The sequence below is a fragment of the Chanodichthys erythropterus genome, chromosome 4 (genome assembly GCF_024489055.1).
Source record: "Chanodichthys erythropterus isolate Z2021 chromosome 4, ASM2448905v1, whole genome shotgun sequence".
Taxonomy (NCBI): domain Eukaryota; kingdom Metazoa; phylum Chordata; class Actinopteri; order Cypriniformes; family Xenocyprididae; genus Chanodichthys; species Chanodichthys erythropterus.
The window spans coordinates 30,738,399-30,762,177 of NC_090224.1; the positions used below are offsets into that span (position 1 = coordinate 30,738,399).

General features: G+C 37.3%; 1 protein-coding gene across 1 annotated transcript; it reads left to right on the top strand.

Annotated features, from left to right (window-relative positions):
- The first annotated feature begins 5,186 nt into the window (after positions 1-5,186).
- Positions 5,187-22,971, top strand: si:dkey-174m14.3 (uncharacterized protein LOC563117 homolog). Its single transcript, XM_067383421.1, has 6 exons — positions 5,187-5,284; positions 9,102-9,263; positions 14,887-14,953; positions 15,786-15,893; positions 16,012-16,092; positions 21,586-22,971. Exons 1-6 carry the CDS (start codon positions 5,187-5,189, stop codon positions 22,969-22,971), a joined length of 1,902 nt encoding a protein of 633 aa, XP_067239522.1.
- The last annotated feature ends 808 nt before the right edge of the window (positions 22,972-23,779 follow it).

The window sequence follows — 23,779 nt, forward strand, 5'->3', positions numbered from 1 at the left end:
TTTTGATCTTACAATTACATTTACAAGAAACTTTCCTATAGAAAGCTTTTTTTTCTTCTTCGGAATGACATGAATCATATGCTTTAAGACTATGAATGTGAGAAATTAAATAGGTCCTAACAGCGACTAATATTGTCATAAACGCACAGTGCTCGGTTGTAACTGATTGCATGTAATCTGGATTACATAATCAGATTTCAAAAATTCAATACTTGTAATTAGATTATTTTGCATTTTAAAATACCAATAATCAGACTACAGTTACTTTTCTATTGATCAAATGATTACTTAATATTCACAAAATGGCATTAAATTGATAAAAAAAGTAAGATTTTAATCAATATGGTACATGATTATGCTATTCAAATCAATGTGATAAACAAGTTAGGTCAAAAGCAATGTAAAAGTAATTAAAAGTTGTATATGTTCGTCAAATTATCTTCTTGTATCTTCAACAGAAGAAAAGAACTTCATGCAGGATTAGTACAACTTGAGGGTAAATGATGACAGAATTTTCATTTTTGGGTGAACTATCCCTTTAAGCACAAGAACAGCATATTAGAATGATTTCTAAAGGATCATGTGACACTGAAGACTGGAGTAATGATGCTGAAAATCCAGCTTTGCCAACACGAGAATAGAACAGTTATTTTAAATTGTTACTTTAAGGAATTTCTTTCAAAAACATAAACATAAACCAGACTTTGGTTTGTGAGATTTACATCTTTAATCTATTTACTGATTTTGTTGTTCCTATGCCAACATGTAATTAGAGATACATATTCACAACATTTCAAAATGATTAATGTAATTAATAATATTGTTTCTCATATGAGATCTAATTTTAAATTTGGTGCATTTTGATGCCATGTTGACTCTAAAACTCACAGTCTGACTGTTGTTTAGTTGATCCACGAGAGTTTGTGTGGTGCGTCTATGCAGCAACGTGTGCATCTGTGATGAGGGGGTTTCCTGGGAGATAATCTCCCTGCGTTGAGAGGCACAGAATACAAAGTAGAGGTGAGACGAGAGGCCGTTTCACACCTCTTGTTTTTCTGTCGCACTCATTCCTTTCTTCCGTCTCACTCCTGCCCCTCTAATCTTCCAGCTCCACTTGTCTTTCATTCCCTCCCCTCGCGCCTCTAAAATGTCAGCTGCTCTTTCCGAAAGATCAAATGCAGCCAATGCAGTGGATGCAGCCCCCCGTGATATGAGACGCATTGACTTCCGTGGCCTGCTGTGGGAGTATGCTTGCCCCTCGTGATTTGGTAAATGTTCGCGGAGGAGGATTTAGGGAGATGTGTTATATTGACGCCCTGCAGTGATTCAGATGGGAGAGAGAAAAAAAAAGTGAGTGTGCGATGAGTCAGAGGTGGGGTAAACGAAAGAGAAATGCATGATCAATTGTCACAAATATCTCTCCATCCTCATCCGATGGACTACATGGAAATAGAGACAGGAAAACAGGAAAAATGCTGTCGTCCATTACGAGTATTTGTTCACAAATAAAAACAGACAAGTAAAAAAAAAATGCTTAAGGCACTTTCCATGAACAGGAAGTAGCCTATCCAGTTATTATTTTTTTGAAGAACTGGTGGTGCAAATCGTCACAGGGCTTTGTAGATTAGTCCAAAACAGAGAGTGTGACGCAGAATGATCTAATTCAAGTGAACTTTAATGAAAAACAGAGCAAACACTACATATTCACATACATTAATGTTGATGCAGAACACAGAACTAAGGGTACGTTTACACGACAACGATGTAGTAAAAACGGAAACGTTTTCCTTTGCGATATCGATTGATATAGATATATAAAGGATTAGTTCACTTTCTATTTAAAATTTCCTGATAATTTACTCACTCCCATGTCATCCAAGATGTCCATGTCTTTCTTTCTTCAGTCGAAAAGAAATTAATGTTTTTGAGGAAAACATTCCAGGATTTTTCTCCATAAAGTGGACTTTACTGGGGTACAACGAGTTGAAGGTCCAGTTTCATGCAGCTTCAAAGGGCTCTACACGGTCCCAGCCGAGGAATAAGGGTCTTATCTAGCGAAACAATTGATCATTTTCAAAAAAAAAAAAATTACATACTTTTTAACCACAAATGTTTGTCTTGCACTGCTCTGCGATGTGCCACACTCTACGTAAACACGTTGGAAAAGTCTTGCGTGACGTAGGTGGAAGTACCAATCCAGTGTCTACAAAGCGAATGTGCAATGATTAAGTCAAATGGACTTTACAAAAAAAATAGGTAAAACAACAATGTCGGACAATTTTGAAGTTGGAGGAGAAAATTTGTATTTCACCCTACCGCAGTACTACCGTCTACGTCACACGTGACTTTTCAAACGTGGTTACATAATGCGTGGCGCATCGCAGAGCTAGTGCAAGATGAGCATGTTAAAAAGTATATAAATTTTGTATTCTTTTTTTTAGAAAATGACCGATCATTTTACTAGAAAAGACCTTTTTTCCTTGGCTGGGATCGTGTAGACCGTTGAAGCTGCAGTGAAACTGCAATTTGGACCTTCAACCCGTTGAACCCCATTGAAGTCCACTATATGGAGAAAAATCCTGGAACATTTTCCTCAAAAAACTTAATTACATTTCAACTGAAAAGAGAAAGACATTAACATCTTGGATGACATGGGGGTGAGTAAATTATCAGGAAATTTTAATTCTGAACTAATAATTTAAGGTGTACATGTGTACATATACATGTGTACCCATGTATACTTATTTTGTGTTTTTTTTTCATTATATATATATATATATATATATATATATATATATATATATATATATATATATATATAAAATGAAAAAAACACAAAATAAGTATACATGGGTACACATGTATATGTACACATTAAATTATTAGTATATATATATATATATATATATATATATATATATATATATATATATATATATATATATAAATAATATATGTGTGTGTGTGTGTGTGTGTGCGCATTTATCATCATTTATATATATATATATATATATATATATATATATATATATATATATATATATATACATATATAATATATATGTGTGTGTGTGTGTGTGTGTGTGTGCGTTTATCATCATTTATTTATTTAAAGGGGCTATGTAGAATTCAGAAACCCTTGTTATTAGCGACACCAGTGGCCATTAAGTGAACTGCAGCCAGAAACGTATTGTTTGTGCTCGCACTCGTACACACATAATGTACAAGAGACTGAATGTGATCCAAGGCCCCTATATACTCATGGCACATTTTTTTGCTTTGAAGTAAAAAGAAGTTGGAAATACCAATTTGCATTGATATTGTTAACAAATATCCCGACATCGCCAGTGCTGCTTAGAGTGACATTTAGATGTGTTAATATGAGCTGCACGCTTTCTTTCACAGAAAAATCAGTCTACAAGCTTTCATACACAACCTAGGAAATCGGGGAAAGTTAAGTTTCGTTACAAGCTGTTTATGGGTCAATTACGTGATGGATCATTTTTTTGTTCGAAGGCCTTAATAATAAATAAATAATAAAAAAACAAAGATATGACATCCAATGTAAGGTAGATCTCTTTTATTGAATCCAAAAGGTTTTAATTATATTTTGCTACAAGGTATTTTAAAGATTTTGAAGTGTCAAATGGTCATTTGATTTTATCGTCCAAAGGCCAATATAGCCATTTCATTTGTGATTAAAATATCTGAAAATGTAATAAATGTATATATATATATATATTTTTTAAATTCTGGCATGATTTTATAACATCATACAGTATATTAACATAGTGCAAAATGGTATTAAAATTATGTGTAGAAGTCTTTGCTTTGTTATGAGAAAAAATGTCCGGAAAAATTTATTTCATTGATGTCATTCGAAGTAACCAATATAAAGGGACCATTTTGGGTCAAGTCATGCGGTCAATATCATGTGACAAGATGTGACATCATCAAAGGGCCACATGGTCGTGAAGCAAACTAACTAACTCTCTTTTAACTGTTTGAAAAATTCATGTTTTCACTTGCTCATATGCATGTCCTGAAACATCAGATCATTCGGTACAACTGCTATAAAACATGGAACATGTTGTAATATTTCAAAAACATGTACTAAATATAAAATGTTTGATTGTCCTTTTGTTAGTTAGCTAACAAGCTAACTTGCTAACTCAGCCTGTTATCATTGTTTGAAAATATCGTCATTCGGTAAAACCAAATTTTAGTTAGACTTTTTTGAGGACAAATTTTGTCCATCTTGTAAAAAAAATGACAAAAGCAGTGTAGAATGATTATAAAAACCACATAATCTCATTGTTAACACTTAATAAAACTTCAAAATTAATTATATCTCCATTGTTTTTTTACACTTTTAAAAACCTTATTCGTCAATGACCCTTATACATTGGGAATGAAAAAACGTTTAATATATGAAAATGTGTACATTTAGCCCATTTATTGAAAGAAAATAACAAAAACACCTCAGTCAGGAAATTAAACTATACTTTGACAAGTTTTGGTCATTTTGGTTACCCAAATTGTGGTAACAGGGTTGCAAAATTAAAACCATAAAAAATAAATACAAAGGCTCATTTAAGATTTAGTGAGGTAGACAATCCTTTTCTGAAGTTTAAGCACCTCCTTTCAAACTTTTTAAGAGTTTCAGGCCTTGTTTCAAACCTTATTAGTGGAAAGTGTCATAAATGTGTGGTATAAATATTCCCCAAGCAGCAGTGCTCTATAGATTAACTAGGTGGCTCTACGTGCACAGAAGGTTGTGCATGCGAATGATCTTTTGATGAAGTCGCAAGCTGTCTCATCGCATTCCTATCTTAATTCATCTCGTTGCTCACGAGTGCACCTGTGTGAGGGACCCCCAGTCACACGAAACATCAGCGCAGTGGCATCGGCCCAAAGAGGTTAATTACGCCTGTCGCTGCACGCTCATTCTCACCGTGACAGTTTCATGCATGAAGCTTCAAGATGTTCGCGAGTTTGATGACACTTTCTTAATTGCTGTCGCTGTTATTCTGTAACATGATTGCAAGCGCCACCCGGCACTCTCTTTGCTCTGTTGGCAGGATCTCCAGCGGTCTGTCAGGGCTGCATGGGAAAAGTAACCTCAGACTCAAGCAGGAATAAGTGGAATCCCTGATAGGGAGCGGAGAATTTATACACTTACCCTCATGAGAGGTTGCCTACTGCGAAAAACCATGAAAAAGATATATATTGGGAAAACGGCCCTTAAAACCTCTCGAAATGGTTGTAAACATCAGAAAAAGAGGTAAGATACTCTCTCAACCCCGCCGTCCGCCCACCACAGTCATCCCATCAACCATGTGCATCCGTCGAGTGCTGAACTCATAGTGCTGTGACAGATTGGTTCCACCCTTACCATCATGAGTGCTGCTACTGCTACAAGTGTTGACCAATGAATGTGCTATTGTACACACTACATACAGTACGATAATCATGCTCTCCAGTCCACTTGTGACTATGGAAGTGTTATTGGATTGCTAAATAGGGCTGTTTAAAAAATTTGTAAACCAATATATGAACCAACACTTCTCAATTTATATACTGGGTAACAAGTGGAGAAAATTATGCAGTTTCATATACAGACTATGACCAGTGTAGACATCTACTTACATTTACCTCTACCTCGTGTCCTTCGTATGACAAATTCATATGAAGTAGAGTCCGGGCTAGTTGTCACAATATAGGGCTTTTCACACTATGCTTCATCCCGGGTTATGTCGTTCTAAACACCGCTTTTAACCCTGGGTAAAGGAGCGTTTCACACTTAGCACCGCTTTTTACCCGGGGTTATGAAACCCTGCTCTCCATGCATCATACCCACCTTACCCTCAGTTTCTGGTTTTATTAATATTAAAATATATTATGTGTTTTATTATCAACTGTTTGGATGAATACATTAATCGACAGAAAACTAATCAAGTTATATAGCTCAACAAAGTAAGTTGTGTTGTTTAAAGGGATAGTTCACCCAAAAATAAAAATTTGATGCTTATCTGCTTACCCCCAGGTCATCCAAGATGTAGGTGACTGTTTCTTCAGTAGAACACGAATGATGATTTTTAACTCCAACCGTTACTGTCAGTCGTATAATGCATGTCAATGGTAACAAAATCTATGAGAGTAAAAGTCTTGGTTTAAGTCATACATGGTCCTCTCCTGGGTAGGTAAAATCATCAGGGGAAAAATGATCGCTGCAGACCCTCAACAACTTTAGTCTGTTAATGGGTGTGTTGATATCCAGCCAAAGAGCAATCAAACATAACTTTAGGCGAGCAGGCTCAGAAGTTGGGAATACGTGGAAAGTCACCACTGCCGAAAGGTAGTTGGACATAGTGGTGTTTTAGAGGTAAAAAATTATATAAATACTGTTCGGTTTCTCGCACAAACCGATCGTTTCGTGTCTTAGGACATCAATGTGTCGTCACGAGCAGCAGAGTTTAATTTGGATTTGTCTGTGCATGACTGTATGGTTGGAGTTAAAAATCATCATTTGTGTTCAACTGAAGAAACAAAGTCACCTACTTCTTGGATGCCCTGGGGTTAAGCAGATAAACATCAAATTTTCATTTTTGGGTGAACTATCCCTTTAAATCTTGTTTTCTTGATTTACAGCATGTTTTACCATGACTAATATTGATCTAGCTTACTGCAGTGTGCAACAAGTGTCTTATAGTAGGTGCCGAGTGAATGCAGAGTAGCGCTATAACAACTTTCAACACACAAATGTATTTAATATGATAAATCAGTGCTGCTTTACCTCATATACACTTGACCGGAAGAAGCGGCGCCGGCGAGCGCAACATAATAAAAGTTCCGCTCGTCTCTCATTAGCAATCACTCCAGCGGCCTCATTTCTGCTCGTACAGCACTCAGTCCTGCACTGCTTCATACTTCGGTAACGTTAATAATTTCATTTATGAACATGATTTCTGATCGAGTCCCATCCTGATTCTTTTCCACCGGCTGTAGACATGAAGACAACACATGGCTTATGGCATATGGCTTAAATGTTAAATATAAAATTAAAATACTATATTAATGTTGTTTCAACAGTAGGCCTACATTAATTTGGGATTCAGTGTGAAATTATATTTATGATTATAATTGAATGTTTCATGTGATTATTTGCAATTATTTACAGAAATCAATTTGATTAATTTGTGATTTTTTTTAATCAGTCGACAACCCTAGTTTTCACAATTTTATGAATTTTTGTTTATTTTTAATTCACCAGCTCACTTGCAAACACAAATGAACACTATAGAGTGCCCCAGGGATGACGTGTTTTTGTACGCCAACCCGGAAGTTAGCGTCGCACGGGTTCCCTCGACTGAAAGCCTATTCATTTTTCCCATAGACCTCTGGAAAATCGCAGAAAATAAGCTCTGTGTTTAACAAAGGGTTATGACACTTACACGTTTTGTCTATCAAGATAATCTTTACAAGTTAACACAACATTTATAGATTTTGAAGCCTAAATAAAGTCGTCAGATATAAAAGGCTAACAGTAGGCTATAAACGGACTAGCACACCATGGTCGCGGATCAACGTCGTCACCACCAAGCTTTCTCAAACTTTATTTAGAAAACAACTCTATTTAAAAACATGCTCGCTGATTATGATCTGCGCTGTGTATGAATACTTATCCACTTTTTCATGAGAAATGCCATCCAAATGTCCCGTTTTTAATGATGACGTCTAAAGTCCCCACCAAAGGAGTAGTCCCTTTTAGCAATTTGTTAGCAACCGCCGATTTGAAGACATAGTAAAAGTTTAAAAAATCACAAGTGGGTTATAACTGGTGTGTTTTATGTCATAGATCAAAACGTGAAAGTATTTAGAGGCTTTGTTAACCACAGACCTTATTTCAGGCGATTTACCAAAAACCCATTCAAAAAACCCATAGACTTTACGGCGTTGGAACCGGAAGTCCTAAAATGCTAACTCGCTTCCGGGTTTTGCCTACAAAAACGCGTCATCCCTGGGGCACTCTATTGCAATGAACCCACCACACTCACCAATGTGATTTCAGCAGAAGGATCTCCAACTGCTAACCCCATCCCCCGACAAACGTGATTTCGGATTGTTGTAATAAATTATTAGCAGAGTGTTCTCTGACATTTCTTGGAATATCATAAATAACATGATATATGAATTATAATGGTAATTATTCATCATAATATTACCATGGTGCTTACTATATTTTGTAAAGAGAATCCAGCTTTCATTTTAAGCCGGGCTTAATGCTTTGGCTTAATGCGTCTCTATGATTCTACGAGTCTCTATTGAGGCAGCACAAGTGATAATAGTGTGTGAATCTGTGCGGTGTGTGTTCCGCTGTACATGTGGCCTGCTGAGAATTAGTGTGAGCTGTCTTGCATGTGTGTATCGATTGTCAGTACATTTATCTCTCAGACATGTTACATTCTCACTGCTTCAGACACGTGTTGTCTGACCGTCTAATCAAGCTTGGTTTGTGGCATGCTCAAAGCCACCAGCTCTATCAGCAGCCAGAAAAGTCATTACCGTTCACCACATATCTGTCCATCAATACTAAACCATTAAGAGCTGTCAGTGGTTCTCTTACGTATCGCAAAAAGCTACGTTTGGTTCCATCCATCTCTCTCACCCCATCCCCGCTTGTGTGTTTGATCTATAAATAGACTGTCTGTACATGGCATTGGTCATGTGACTAAGGATCAATGTGGGAAATGGGAAAAAAATGAGTGTTGGGGATTAAAAGGGTCAGTAAACTTGATTTATCAAAGCACTCTTGACACGAGTGTGTTTGAGTTACATTAAATGTGATCAGTGGGTTGTATGACAGTTATTGATCACGTCACTGACAATGAAGCGAAATGCATTCGTAAATCTGGCCCAAACTGAGGTTTTGCTGAGATTGATTTCTCAGTGAAGTTCATCCAAAACAGCTGTTTTGTTTTTACAATCCCAGTATTGATCTTGAATCTTTGCCTGATCCCTGTAAAAAGGATTCAGGGACTATTTTTGTGAGATTTTGTCATATGAAGTAAATGTAATCATGTGCGTATCTATATATGTAGCTCTCTGCAGGAACAGAAGGAAGACCTGCGGAAGCGTCTCTCATACACCACTCATAAGCTGGAGCTTTTAGAGCGTGAGTTTGACTCCACGAGGCAGTACCTGGAGACCGAGCTGCGCCGAGCCCAGGAGGAGCTCGACAAGTTCACTGACAAATTACGCCGGTAGGTAGAGTGTACACAATCGCATCTGGCTTTAAAACATTGGGGATTTCCATCCACATATGGTAACTAACTGAACAATTCTTCAAACAGGACAATGAACTTGAAACTTGGATATTGTCATCCCAATTCACCTACTTTGTTGGTGAAGGAAAAGAACATACTCTTGAGTGTGTAGCAAAAGAACATGACAGTATGTTAGCAAGTGTTAGCATCTATTTAAATTCAACAGTATAAAAATGACACAATCTTAAAGGGTACATACACACTGTTTCTGCCAATCTCATGTTAAAGGGTTAGTTCACCCAAAAATGAAAATAATGTCATTAATTACTCACCCTCATGTCATTCTACACCCGTAAGACCTTTGTTCATCTTCAGAACACAATTCAAGATGAAATCTGATGGCTTAGTGAGGCTCTATTGAGAGCAAAGCCATTCAAACCCATTCATGTGATTTCAGTGGTTCTATCTTAATATTATAAAGCGACAAAAATACTTTTTGTTTGCCAAAAAAACAAAATAACGACTTTTCGACAATATCCATATGGGCCAATTTCAAAACACTGCTTCATGAAATTTCTGAGCTTTATGAATCTTTTGTTTAGAATTAGTGTTTCGGATCTCCTATCAAATGGCTAAACTGCTGAAATCACGTGACTTTGGCGCTCAGATTCACTGATTCAATTCGTAAAGCTCTGAAGCAGTGTTTTGAAATTGGCCAGTATAGATATTGTTAAAAAGTCTTTATTTTGTTTTTTTGGCACACAAAAAATATACTTGTCGCTTTATAATATTAAGAAAGAACCACTGAACTCACATGAACTGTTTTAAATATGTTTTAAGTACCTTTATGGACCTTGATAGTTTGGATTTGCTCTCAATAGAGGCCTCACTGAACCATCAGATTTCATCAACAATATCTTAATTTGTGTTTCAAAGATGAACGAAGGTCTTATGGGTGTAGAATGACATGAGGGTGAGTAATAAATGACATTATTTTAATTTTTGGGTGAACTAACCGTTTAATCTTGAGTACCTATAGAGTAGTATTGCATCCTTTATATCTCCGAAGAGTCTTTAGGTTTACCAGATTTATAAAAGACAAATACAGTTGTACCACTTCTTTCGAAAACAGTCAAGCTCCTGGAGGCATGCCGTGGACAGAGCTAAAGAGTTACAAACATGCAATACATCATTGCATTATCTCTGAATAACTTGAATCACTATACATTTGTGTCATTTACATTATATGCACTAACGTGCCGATTGCCAACAAAACACAGACATTTGATGCAGTTTTACTTACGATCTGCGGTTTCGACTCATGACCGCGATCTTTTATGACTGGGACCGCTCCATCTTTCAGTTTCAACTGATCTGCAAATCCAGCATCAAACTGGGCCTTGCACAACTTTAAAATAAAAATAAAGGCCTTCTAAAGCGAAGCGATGCATTTGTCTAAAAAATATCCATATTTAACAAGTTATGAAGTAAAATATCTAGCTTCCGCCAGAGCGCCTTCCGTATTCAAGTTACGAAGCAAAAATGCTCATGCTACATCCTACGCCTTCTGTATTCAACTTATGGAAAAAGCTTAACTAACTTGATGGCAGTTCCATTTTTTTTTTTTGTACTTTAAATACAGAAGGCGGTCTGGCGGAAGCTAGATTTTTTACTTCATAACTTGTTAAATATGGATATTTTTATTTAGACACATGCATTGCTTCACTTCAGAAGGCCTTTATTAACCCCCTGGATCTATGTGGAGTTATAATGGATTGATGCACTTTCTTGAGCTTCACACTCGTTGGTCCTGTTTACTGCCATTATAAAGCTTGGATGCATCAGGATATTTATTAATATATCTCGGATTGTGTTCATCAGAAAGAAGAAAGTCATAAACTAGGATGGCTTGAGGGTGAGTAAAGCTGAACTAATCCTTTAACGCTGGGTTCTTTGGGAAGCTGAACATGGTTATCTTTCCCTCACAAACTAAAACGCACATCTTTGGTGACATTGTTGATTTTGTGGTCTAAAAACAAAATGACAAATCTTTCTCGAACCAGTCCTGTGCAGCGCCGCCCGAACGAAGCACGTTGATAGGCATGCTCTCTCGCTCTGGTTTATACGCTCTTCTGGGAAAAGTACCCATACTAGGAATTCTGCCCTTTAAGATGTCATACAGGGCCATACTCTAAAAAAACTTTCAAAACATTTTACGAACCCTGAAGGAGTGTATTTGGCACAGAAATACTCGTCATATGTCCAATTCGTTTTTTGAAACTTTGACCATTTTTAGCATGAGAATCCAACTCTTTAAAGGGTTAGTTCACCCAAAAATAATGTCATTTATTACTTACCCTCATGCTGTTTCACACCTGTAAGACCTTCGTTAATCTTCGGAACACAAATTAAGATATTTTAGTTGAAATCTGATGGCTCAGTGAGGCCTGCATAGGGAGCAATGACATTTCCTCTCTCAAGATCCATTAATGTACTAAAAACATATTTAAATCAGTTCATGTGAGTACAGTGGTTCAATATTAATATTAATATAAAGCGACGAGAATATTTTTGGAAAACTTTTATTGCATGTTTTACTCACAGTATCCGAACATGCCTGCTTCCCTACTATATAGACTAAATACTTATTGTGAAACTTATAATGAAATTAATGCTCGAATTCGTAGTATTCATAAAACAGTAGGTGAAAAGTGGGTTATAAATAACCCACTACTTCTGCCTAAATTTCTAATTTTGGATGGAACTATATATTTTAAAGCATTGTTTGTTTGTTTTTAGTAGAAAAAGTCAATTATCCATACTGCTGAAAAGAGTTTTGGCATCATATTCTGTAGACAAAAATCAAAAAAGAACTTTTGGGAGGTTGGCATATTTGGTCCAAACTGAATACAGGATGCCACTGCAACAATGTCATATTACTTACAGTGAAACATGATGGCAGCACTGTGATTGTACATAGATATTTTGCAGCTGTTGACCTGTACGACTTGCTATCTTTGATGAAAGTATAATTTCTGCTACATACCAGACCATTCCTAAAGAGAATGTCTGACTATTTGTGTGTGAGCTGAATATAAATCGTATTTGGGGCTGCAGCAGAACAATAATTCACAGAATCCAACACCAATGCAGAATCATGTCCCCATCTGAATGGCTAAAAACAAACAAAATTAAAGTTATGGATTGCCCTATAGTCAAAGCCCTGACTTTAATCCAATACAGAATATTTTTCACAGGGTGAGTGTATCATAAAGAGTTTCATCATTAAAAAAGTTTTATCCCAAAGGAAATAAATGTAGTACTTTGGAAAAATATTTCACTAACTTGATAAAAGCCATTTTATTTTATACGGAGGAGGTCAACTCACTGGGGCCACCATGTAGAACTCACATGACCTGTCAAATACAACTTACACTATAACAAAATTAAGTAGGGCTGACTGGCGATAGCACATTTATGCAATGTCATCACTAAATCACAATGTTTGGTTTTCCTGCTTCCACACCACTTAGTGTCAGTATAATGAGATGACTTGCATATATTAGCTAGAGAAACAAACTGAGTGCAACTTTAACTATTTTTAAGGAAAGAACAATATAAACCTAGTACAATACTGCAATTCTTTTTACTCATGTTCTCTTACACTCTTTGAAACAGTTGCGAATACCATTTAGCTCCAAATAGTGAATAACAGTATATCACCGACTTGTTTAGACAATGTACTTTTAAAAAATGCTGTGACAGGGGGTTGTGGACAATATTGGCCAAAAGGAAACTTGCATGGATGCACACTTCAGAAATCCACTGGAAAAACTAAAACCTGATTCCAAAAAAGTTGTGACACTGTACAAATTGTGAATAAAAAAGGAATGCAATAATTTACAAATCTTATAAACTTATATTTTATTCACAATAGAATATAGATAACATATCAAATGTTGAAAGTGAGACATTTTGAAATGTCATGCCAAATATTGGCTCATTTTGGATTTCATGAGAGCTACACATTCCAAAAAAGTTGGGACAGGTAGCAATAAGAGGTTGGAAAAGTTAAATGTACATATAAGGAACAGCTGGAGGACCAATTTGCAACTTATTAGGTCCATTGGCAACATGATTGGGTATAAAAAGAGCCTCTCAGAGTGGCAGTGTCTCTCAGAAGTCAAGATGGGCAGAGGATCACCAATTCCCCCAATGCTGTGGCAAAAAATAGTGGAGCAATATCAGAAAGTTTCTCAGAGAAAAATTGCAAAGAGTTTGAAGTTATCATCATCTACAGTGCATAATATCAAAGATTCAGAGAATCTGGAACAATCTCTGTGCGTAAGGGTCAAGGCCAGAAAACCATAATGGATGCCCGTGATCTACGGGCCCTTAGACGGCACTGCATCACATACAGGAATGCTACTGTAATGGAAATCACAACATGGGCTCAGGAATACTTCCAGAAAACATTGTCGGTGAACACAATCCACCGTGCCATTCGTCGCTGTTTATAGGTCACAAAAGAAGCCATATCTAAACATGATCCAGAAGCGTGTGTGTGTGCAGAAGCCAGTGCGTGTGGCATGGGCAGCTTACACATATGGAAAGGCACCATCAATGCTGAAAGGTATATTCAAGTTCTAGAACAACATATGCTCCCATCCAGACGTTGTCTCTTTCAGGGAAGACCTTGCATTTTCCAACATGACAATGCCAGACCACATACTGTATCAATTACAACATCATGGCTGAGTAGAAGAAGGATCTGGGTACTGAAATGGCCAGCCTGCAGTCCAGATCTTTCACCCATAGAAAACATTTGGTGCATTATAAAGAGGAAGATGAAGAAGACAGTTGAGCAACTAGAGGCCTGTATTAGACAAGAATGGGACAACATTCCTATTCCTAAACTTGAGCAACTTGTCTCCTCAGTCCCCGTATGTTTGCAGACTGTTATAAAAAGATGAGGGGATGCCACACAGTGGTAAACATGGCCTTGTCCCAACTTTTTTGAGATTTGTTGATGCCATGAAATTTAAAATCAACTTATTTTTCCCTTAAAATGATACATTTTCTCAGTTTAAACATTTGATATGTCATCTATGTTGTATTCTGAATAAAATATTGAAATTTGAAACTTCCACATCATTGCATTCTGTTTTTATTCACCATTTGTACAGTGTCCCCACTTTTTTGGAATTGGGTTTGTATATCATCCAGACACCTTTGCCTTCTGTTATTTGGGGATGCACTATTTCTTACCTTGGATACTATTTCAGATGGATAGTAAGTGAATTGGGAGACAGAAATTGTTTCACTTAGGCATCTGCTGGCCAATGCCAAGTGTGTAGGAGTCAGTTGTACAGTTATAGCTTGGCCATGTGTTGGGCTCGGTCCATTGTAAAACAAATGTTGTGAATTGATATTGCAACAGATACCATAACATAATGCGGAAGATGAACAGGTGCACTGGTGAGAGTGTTGGCAACTGACTTAAAAAATAATAAAAAATAAAAATAAAATCTGGGATTATCTAACAGAAGTGTCTAAGGAAGGCATATAAGACCATCATATGGATTTGAAGCAAGATGTTTTGTTCATGTGTTTCCCACAGAATACAAAGCAGTTACTCAGCACTGCAGAGGATCAACCAGGACTTGGAGGATAAAATCCACCGAAATGTGAGCACACACATCGGCCACACTCTAAAAAAGCACAAATTAAACAAGAGGTGCCTGGTCGAGCACACACGCACTGCTTTTTGTTTTAATGTGCGAATGCTTTGTTCGCATATGTGTTTACAAGTACTCATCTCCCTCTTTAAGTGTTTTCCCGTGTAAATGGGTATTTGGAGTGTTTACATCGCTGTCCGCACTTCTGTCCATGTGTGTACGTGTTTTGTGGTGTGACATATTAGTGAATGTGTTAAGCATGTACAATAGCGCTGAATGCACTAAGAGTCTATTTGAATATCAATAAACTTCCACTGGTGCGCCTGACATTAATTACAGTCCATTACAACAGCCTGTCCGCCTTCACATGACAGTGTGATAGTGAGTCTATTATACTGGCTGAATCTGCATCACAGCCTGTTTGTTAATTTGAAGTTCGAAACAATTAAATTATAATTAGCCTGCCTGCTGCAGTACATTGTATGACCATTACATGTCTGTATTAGGATCCACCCCTTAGGGTTTACTCTGAGTTTGTTATAGTAAACAGGGTTTTTTTTAGCAACATATTGCGTCAGTGATGACTCTAAAGGTTATGGGTCCAGGTATGAAAGGAAAATGATGTGAAAATCATCTGATATCAGCCTTCAATTTATGCTTCTTTGAGTACACCAATTAATTCCCATCTGCTGCAGGAATATCCTAGAATGACTTAACACGTGAACTGACTTATCACGGTCTAAACTTGTCTGTATTCCTACTGGTGGCCTATTAGGGCCTATATCATCGTAAATGCATATCACAGAGGGTTTTTTTCTGAAAATGTGCTCCTTTCATCTAGTCGCAGCACCACGATGATGAGAAACGGGCTCTCAGCCGAGAAATCATCGTCCTTAACAATCATCTCATGGAAGCTAAGATGACCATTGAGAAACTGAGAGAGGATAATGTAAGAGAAATAATGACAATCTGATTTCTTTTATACACTGAGGCTTAATGGCAGCCCTTTGGAAGACTGTGTATTTGCTTTGGATTATCTAATGTTCCTTTTCTACCACTCTCAATAGGACTTGTACAGAAAAGACTGTAACCTGGCCGCACAGCTCTTGCAGTGCAATAAGTCACACTACAGAGCCCAGTTATCTGAGGTAAGTCAGCAGCATGCATGCAATTTTAACAAAGAAAAGCAGTGGGGTCATAAATTAGTGTCTGAGCTGAGTTATTTTGTTCATACTTAAAGGATTAGTCCAATTTTAAATAAACTTTTCCTGATAATTTACTCACCTCCATGTCATCCAAGATGTCCATGTCTTTCTTTCTTCTTTCGAAAAGAAATTAAAGTTTTTGATGAAAACATTCAAGGATTTTTCTCCTTATAGTGGACTTCAATGGGCACCAAACAGTTGAAGGTCATAATTAGTTTCACTGCAGCTTCAAATTGTTCAACACGATCCCAGATGAGAAATAAGGGTCTTATCTAGTGAAACTATCGCTAATTTTCTGAAAAAAAAAAAAAAAAAAAGAAAATTATATAAGTTTTAACCTTAAATGCTCATCTTGAACTAGCTTTCTTCTTCTCCTCTATTAGAATTCTGGCAGTGTAGACACTGCTAAGTGTAATACTGCCCTCCACAGGCCAAAGTTTGAACTAATTGTTATATACTATTGAACTAGCATATTGCATATAAAAATTGGTTCAAACTTTGGCCTGTGGAGGGCAGTAATATGCTTAGCAGCGTCTACACTGCTGGAATTATAATAGAGGAGAAGAAGAAGAGCTAGTTCAAGATGAGCATTTCTGGTTAAAACATATATAATTTTCATTTTTTTTCAGAAAATGAGCGATGGTTTCTCTGGACAAGACCCTTATTTCTCATCTGGGATCGTGCTGAACAATTTGAAGCTGCATTGAAACTAATTTTGACCTTCAACTGTTTGGTGCCCATTGAAGTCCACTATATGGAGAAAAATCCTGGAATGTTTTCATCAAAAACTTTAATTTCTTTTCGACTGAAGAAAGAAAGACATGGACATCTTGGATGACATGAGGGTGAGTAAATTATCAGGAAAAGTTTATTTAAAAGTGGACTAATCTTTTAAATTACAACAGAGGCATTCATAGAAAAATTTACTCACCATTTTTTTATGGACTTCCTTAGTTTTCTTTCATTATTGAATGAATGAATGAAAAAATCTTTATTTCGGTTACATAACATATAATGTATAATTTACCCACATAAGCATAAAAATATAAACAGAACCAACCGAAAAGGTGTAGGCTGAAGCCATAGCTTATTACACCTACCCTTATTACAGCGTCACATACCCTCCAACTGATATTAGGTGTGCAATTCCATCATCACAATTTACAACATTTTACACATTACAATACACAACTTAAGCTTCCATCTTATAATTCATATATATTTTGGATTTGAAATTTTTTTAAAACTGAAATATAGAGTTGCTTCTCTTAAATTCGTCAGTTAGACCGTTCCACAAATCGACCCCTTGAACCGAAATACAATTCTTTTTTACATTAGTTTTGACCACTGGTTTTTTAAACATATCCTTTCCTCTTAAATCATATTTACCTTCCTTAATTTCAAACAAACACAATATATTTGCTGGCATAATTTGTTTTTTAACTTTGTACATAAACAAAGCTGTATTAAGACTAACTAAATCGTAAAATTTTAGTGCTTTAAATTTAGGGAAATATTAATTTAGTTGATTCATTGAATGAGGAATAATTAACAATCCAAATAGCTTTTTTTTTTGCAAAGTAAATATAGATTTTGTATTTGACTTATAGCTATGCCCCCACATTTCAATGCAATAAGTCATATATGGTACTAAGAGAGAACAATACAAAATATACAATGTAAATTTGTTTATGAAATACTTGATTTTATGTAATATAGCAATGGTTCTTGACATTTTTGACAATACATGTGTTATGTGTGGTTTCCAGGATAATTTGTGATCTATTATTACTCATAGAAATTTTATTTCCATTACTCTTTCCAAAACCACATCACCAATTTTTAAGTTTGTACGATTATGTATTTGTCGATTACCAAATATAATATATTTGGTTTTAGTAATATTTAAAGATAATTTATTTGCATCAAACCACAGTTTAATTTGAATTATTGTTTATTTGAATTATTTGAATTATTGTATTCAAATTATTGTATTTGCTTATTTTAAAAACATTCTTATAACAAAGGATGCCAACAGGTGATGAAAAGAATATTATTGCTTTTATGTAAAAGTCAAAATAGAATATTACATTCTGAAATATAATCTAATATGTCTATATAAAAATGACGAATAACAATAGAACAGTCTGTCAAAATCCTGGAGAGCCACAGTCCTGCAGAGTTTAACTCCAACCTGATAAAATCTTCCTGTAGCTGTCTAGTAACCCTTTAAAGGGAACCCCTGGTATTAAGACTTGTATGCTTAATATAACATAAATGATGTCTCTTACTGAAATATGTAGTTGAAACCCCATGAAAGATTTACATTATTTAAAAAATCCATCACATATTTGGACAATGGGTGGCGCCATTTTGTTTAGGTGCACAGTGCGATGTCGATGACATCAAATGGTTGCACTCGGTGAGTCACTGGCACTGCCCTGTTGTTATTTTTACCGCAACACAACTCGGAACATAACATGTGATGCCACATTGTGCTGCTTTTGGTTGTAATTTCCAGTCGAAGGACAACAAAGGAAGCAATTCAAGTCTTCGCTGCTTTACTAGCGATAAGAAGAGAAAAGAATGGGAAGATGTGAAGAATATGGACGAATAAAACTTCCTAAAGACCCGTGTCTTTGTTCTCTTCACTTTAGACCTGATGCCTTTGAGGGTTTTAGTAGACCACAGCTACTGAAACAGCTTACAGTTCCCGATGGATATAAGTGCATTTAACCAAATGCTGCACCTGTCGTGGAGACTGACGAGGGCAGCCTATAACACATCTCGATTGAGACAGACTGCCTCAAAGCTTGTGTGTGCTGTGATGCACAAGATATCTGTGATCGCATGAAACAATAGCATCTTCTCAGTACATTTAACTGTGTGTAATGCATTCAGGTGACATATCAGACGATTTGTACAGCCATGGAGACATTGCACGTCTTTGATGATTTCATCCTCACTAATTTTGCGCTCTGGCTCAAATTGAAAAGGCTGATCGGGTTTTAAAAGGAACCCCACGGATATTAAAACTTGTATGCGTTACTAGATTACCATTGCACCAAAACATACAGATGAAAATGATCAAAGGCATCAGGGCTAAAGTGGAAAGAACAAAGACGGAGTTAGGAAGTTTCATTCGTCCACATTCTTCACAACTTCCCATTCTTTTCTCCTCTTATCGCTAGTAAAGCTGTAAAGACTTACATCGCTTCTCTTGTTGTCCATCGACTAAAAATTACAACCAAAAGCTGCACAATGTGGCGTAGTGTCAGTAACTCACCCAGTGCAACCATTTGACGTCATCGACTTAGAACGCACTGTGAACCTAAACAAAATGGCGCCACCCATTGTCCAATTATGTAATGGATTTTTTAAATAATGTAAATCTTTCATGGGTTTTCTACTACATATTTCAGTAAGAGACATAATTTACGTTATATTAAGCCATACAAGTCTTAATACCAGGGGTTCCCTTTAAAGGGTTAGTTAACCCAAAAATGACATTTCTGTCATTAATCACTCACACTCATGTCATTCCAAACTGGTAAGACCTTTGTTCATCTTCAGAACACAAATTAAGATATTGATGTTTTTTTTTATTTTTTTTTATCTCCCATAGAAAGCAACAAAATTACCACATTCAATGTTCAGCAAAGTAGTAAAGACATTGTTAAAGTAGTCAACGTGACTACAATGGTTCAACCTTAATGTTATGAAGTGATGAGAATACTTTTTGTGTGCAAACACAAAACAAAAATAATGACTTTATTCAACAATTTCTTCTCTACCCTGTCTAAACAGTTTACGTTGAAGACACATTGCAGAGCTTCCATGTTCTACGTCAGAACACAGACTCTGTATTGGCCAGCTCCTGCATCAGCATCACGCGCGTCGTAGTGCTCACGTGAACAGCGTCAGCCAATACTGAGCTGCCGTTCGGATGTAAACACAGAAGCGCTGCACTGCCTCAACTGTGTAGGAGACAGACAGGGTAGAGAAGAAATAGTCGTTATTTTTGTTTTGTTTTTGTGCACAAAAAAGTATTCTCATTGCTTTATAACATTAAAGTTGAACCACTGTAGTCATGGTGACTATTTTAACGAGGTCTTTACTACTTCTCAGGACCTTGGATGTGGTAATTTCGTTTCTTTCTATGGTAAATAAAATAAAATAAAAAAACTTTCGGATTTCAAGTAGGTTATACTGCTGTATAACCTACTTGCACATGTGATCCACATAATACCTTTTTACAATAGATATTTCATCTAAATATACCCAACCATCCCCTTTAGTGCCATATTGTTTAACCACTAACTGTTAGCTAAAAGTTTTTGGACTGATATAAATGTACCAAATCAAGAAACAGGATTCTTTTTTATTTAATGTGATGTACTAGTATTTAGGTCAACTATAGTAAATCAAGTCATTGTTTAAAGAAATATTGAGGCTCTGTCCCAATTAAGAATGGGCGACTATTCTGGCAGGACGAAAGTGGTAGGAAGTTTAAGTAATAATAGTGTGCCAATAAACTTGGCAGTTTATTTATCGAATCTGCTCCAAGCATTATGCCAGTCCCATGATGTCTAGAGCAGAGACTTATGTTGGCATGCAGCCTGCTTTAAAAACCTGTTCATACTTGGCAGATATACCTGAATGGAAACATCAATGTGTCTGTTACACAACGTATTCTGGGAATTCAGCCTTGAATAGTGTTTTATATGAGAATGTCAAAGAATTGGCACTAAACATTCGTTAAAATAGTCAGTTGGACATAGCTGAAGGTGTCTCGTGTGGTTATGAGGAAAAACTGAGTTTCTGTATAACCATAGAGAAATTTATTTAAAAGCAGCCCAAAAAGTCTGAAAAGCAAGAATTGGATTTGTTGAACCAAGACCAACCCTATTGGTTTTGAAGGACTACAATTTTTGCTTTGTCTTGGCTCCTCTTATCATGCTTCTATAATTAGTCATGTTCTGTTAGCTAATTAGCTGCAATTTACTTTCTTCTTGTTGCTATGGTGAAAGTACTGAGAGGTAAAAAGAGTTGTGATATTGGATTGATGCCTAGTACTCTGTGTGTAGTGTCAGTGGCAATGAAATCTGTGGTTCTTCCCTCTGGCCAATTTTCGCTCAATGAAAAACTAAAAACCATGTACTTACGTAGACCATTAGTACAGATTTGAAGACTTAATATCTTTGGCTGTCCGCTTTGCAAATGTATTTCTGTGCTCATTCGGGGCTTCAGTTCCATTCACCAATTTTGTATGTTTCTTACTGCATCTTAAGGATATTGACCTGATCTAAGCTATTATTTCCATTTTATCCCTGCCTGATAGGTTTCCATAGCAGCCTACCTTTTTCTCTTTGTGTGCGAATCTCTCATTATCCATTGGGTACATCTAATGGAAATCTGTGTTTCACTCTCTCTCAGTTGCCTGCAGATTTTCAGGAGCGTGTGAGCTTGCACATGGAGGGTTCTTCCCTCTGCCACTCCCCATATGCCGACACAGTGCCTGCCTCTGTCATTGCTAAGGTCCTGGAGAAACCAGATGAGGTCTGCAGCAGTCAAGCCTCTCGTTCACCCAGCCCACAACCCCAGGAACGCCAGGGCTTCCTCGTGGGCACCAGCCTTGTAGGTAGCACAGAGCGCCTTGGCCTCCGAGCTACGTACAAGTCAGACCTGTACAGCAGTGACACAGCACTTTATTGCCCAGACGAACGGAGACGAGAGCGCAGACCCAGCATGGACCTCCACGGACAGCGGAAGGTTTATGAACCCCAGAACTCCACTGACAGCAACCCAGAAGAGGGATCCATGTCTCTGCAGCCTGGCTTCTCACAGGACCACTTCAGAAAGTTTACAACCTCCCTGGGAGGCGGCTCCAGCTCTTACTCCAGCTTTAGTGGAGGAGGGTCAGAAGACAAGGGCCAGGATCCTCCGAGCAGTGCTGCATCTTCTCCTCGCCACCATGCCCTTTACATGGACTGGAGGGATGGGGCAGAATACGAGCACAAAAGTGACTCTTCCTGGGAGAGGGAGAGTCCAAGCGCCTTCACAAAGGCTCATGCTTTCCAACCACCTGAGACCAGCCACCATCAGAATGGTAGCTCACCCATCTACAGCAGAACAATGTCCTCCTGTTACAGTGAACCTTATGAGCCCCTGCCAACTTCCACCTCACCTAGCATCACCTATGGTGATAGTCGCCGTGGAAGTGCTTTTGCTCCTGAGGAAGAAGAGCTGATTGGTCGGTGGAGGCAACTGAGTGTGGAGGATCTGAGCGCCCACTCATACCGCAGTCCTGGGCGGGCCTCACCTTACAGCTTCTCTGAGCAACACTTCTCTGTCCGGCCTGCAAAAATTCGCCTTGGTCCTCTCTACAGTAGCTTCCAGGAGGGCACTGATGTGTACCACCATCATGCTGGAGTAATAGACCCCTTCTCCAGCCCCAGCCCTGATTGCAGCCCAGGCCTTCGGCAGCAGCAAAGCCAGCCTCACCTATACCGCTCCAAGGAGGATAGCCAAGAGTCCGAGCACAGCCTCTACAGCCCCAAGGATGGTGTGGTGGCAGCTGGGGGCCAGGCAACAGAGTATGTTGACGTAAGTCCCAACAGTTCAAATGAGTCACTGGACCATGGATCTCTGGAGATGGCTGCTGAGCTGCAGCATTATCAACCTGAGAGGCACAGCGTGTCCCCTCAGGGTACCACCCCACCACCTCCTCCACAACAACCATACCAAAAATTTGGCACACTAGGGCTGTCACGCAAGGACAGTCTCACCAAGGCACAGCTCTATGGAACTCTACTAAACTAAGAGCAGGGTTTCCTGGTTACCCTTTTACAGCTCTGTGGTACTCTACAAAACTAAGAGCAGGGTTTCCTGGTTACCTGCTGTTGTCAGTAGGCTTTGAATGTTAAGCTACAGTTTGAGCCAAACACGATGGGATTTTCTGTTGAATATTTTCAGTCCATCATCTCTCTTATCTTTTTTCTCTCTATTTCTGTATCTGTTACAGTGTTTTCTAAACATCAAACATGAATTGCTCATGTTTCTACAGTTGATATGAAGCTCTAACTCTCAGCACTATTTGTATAGCATATTTTGAAAGTTTATTAATGGTTCTGTGTGGTTTGTGAGAAAGTATTTTAAGTGCATTAGGTGCATTATGAATTTTTGGAAACTTGTCTTCAGAGAGGTTATCTTTGTTTTACCAAAAGCCTTCTGGGCTCAAAAGGGTTTGTGAATGGACAGCACATGCTATGTAAAAAGAAATGCTAATTTTGACAAGAAATTCAATCTTTTAATATATAATTTATGAATAGCTGTATTTATTGTTAAGTATGCTATATCTATAATTGTTTAATAAATGTAACACTATGGAGAGACTGAACAATCTATGTAATTGTAAATTATTTTTATTGCTATAAATAAGGCAATCAGCACAATTATACACGCTGCAAACAATTAAAAATGCCTCAAACGAGTTAAGTCATGATAACAATTTGCGATTTAAAACTGCAGATAGTTCCACAGATTTGTAAACAAGACTTTGTGAAAATAATTTTAAGGAATAATCTCTGCATGGATTCATATTACCCTAAATCAGCCCTTCAAGAGCAAG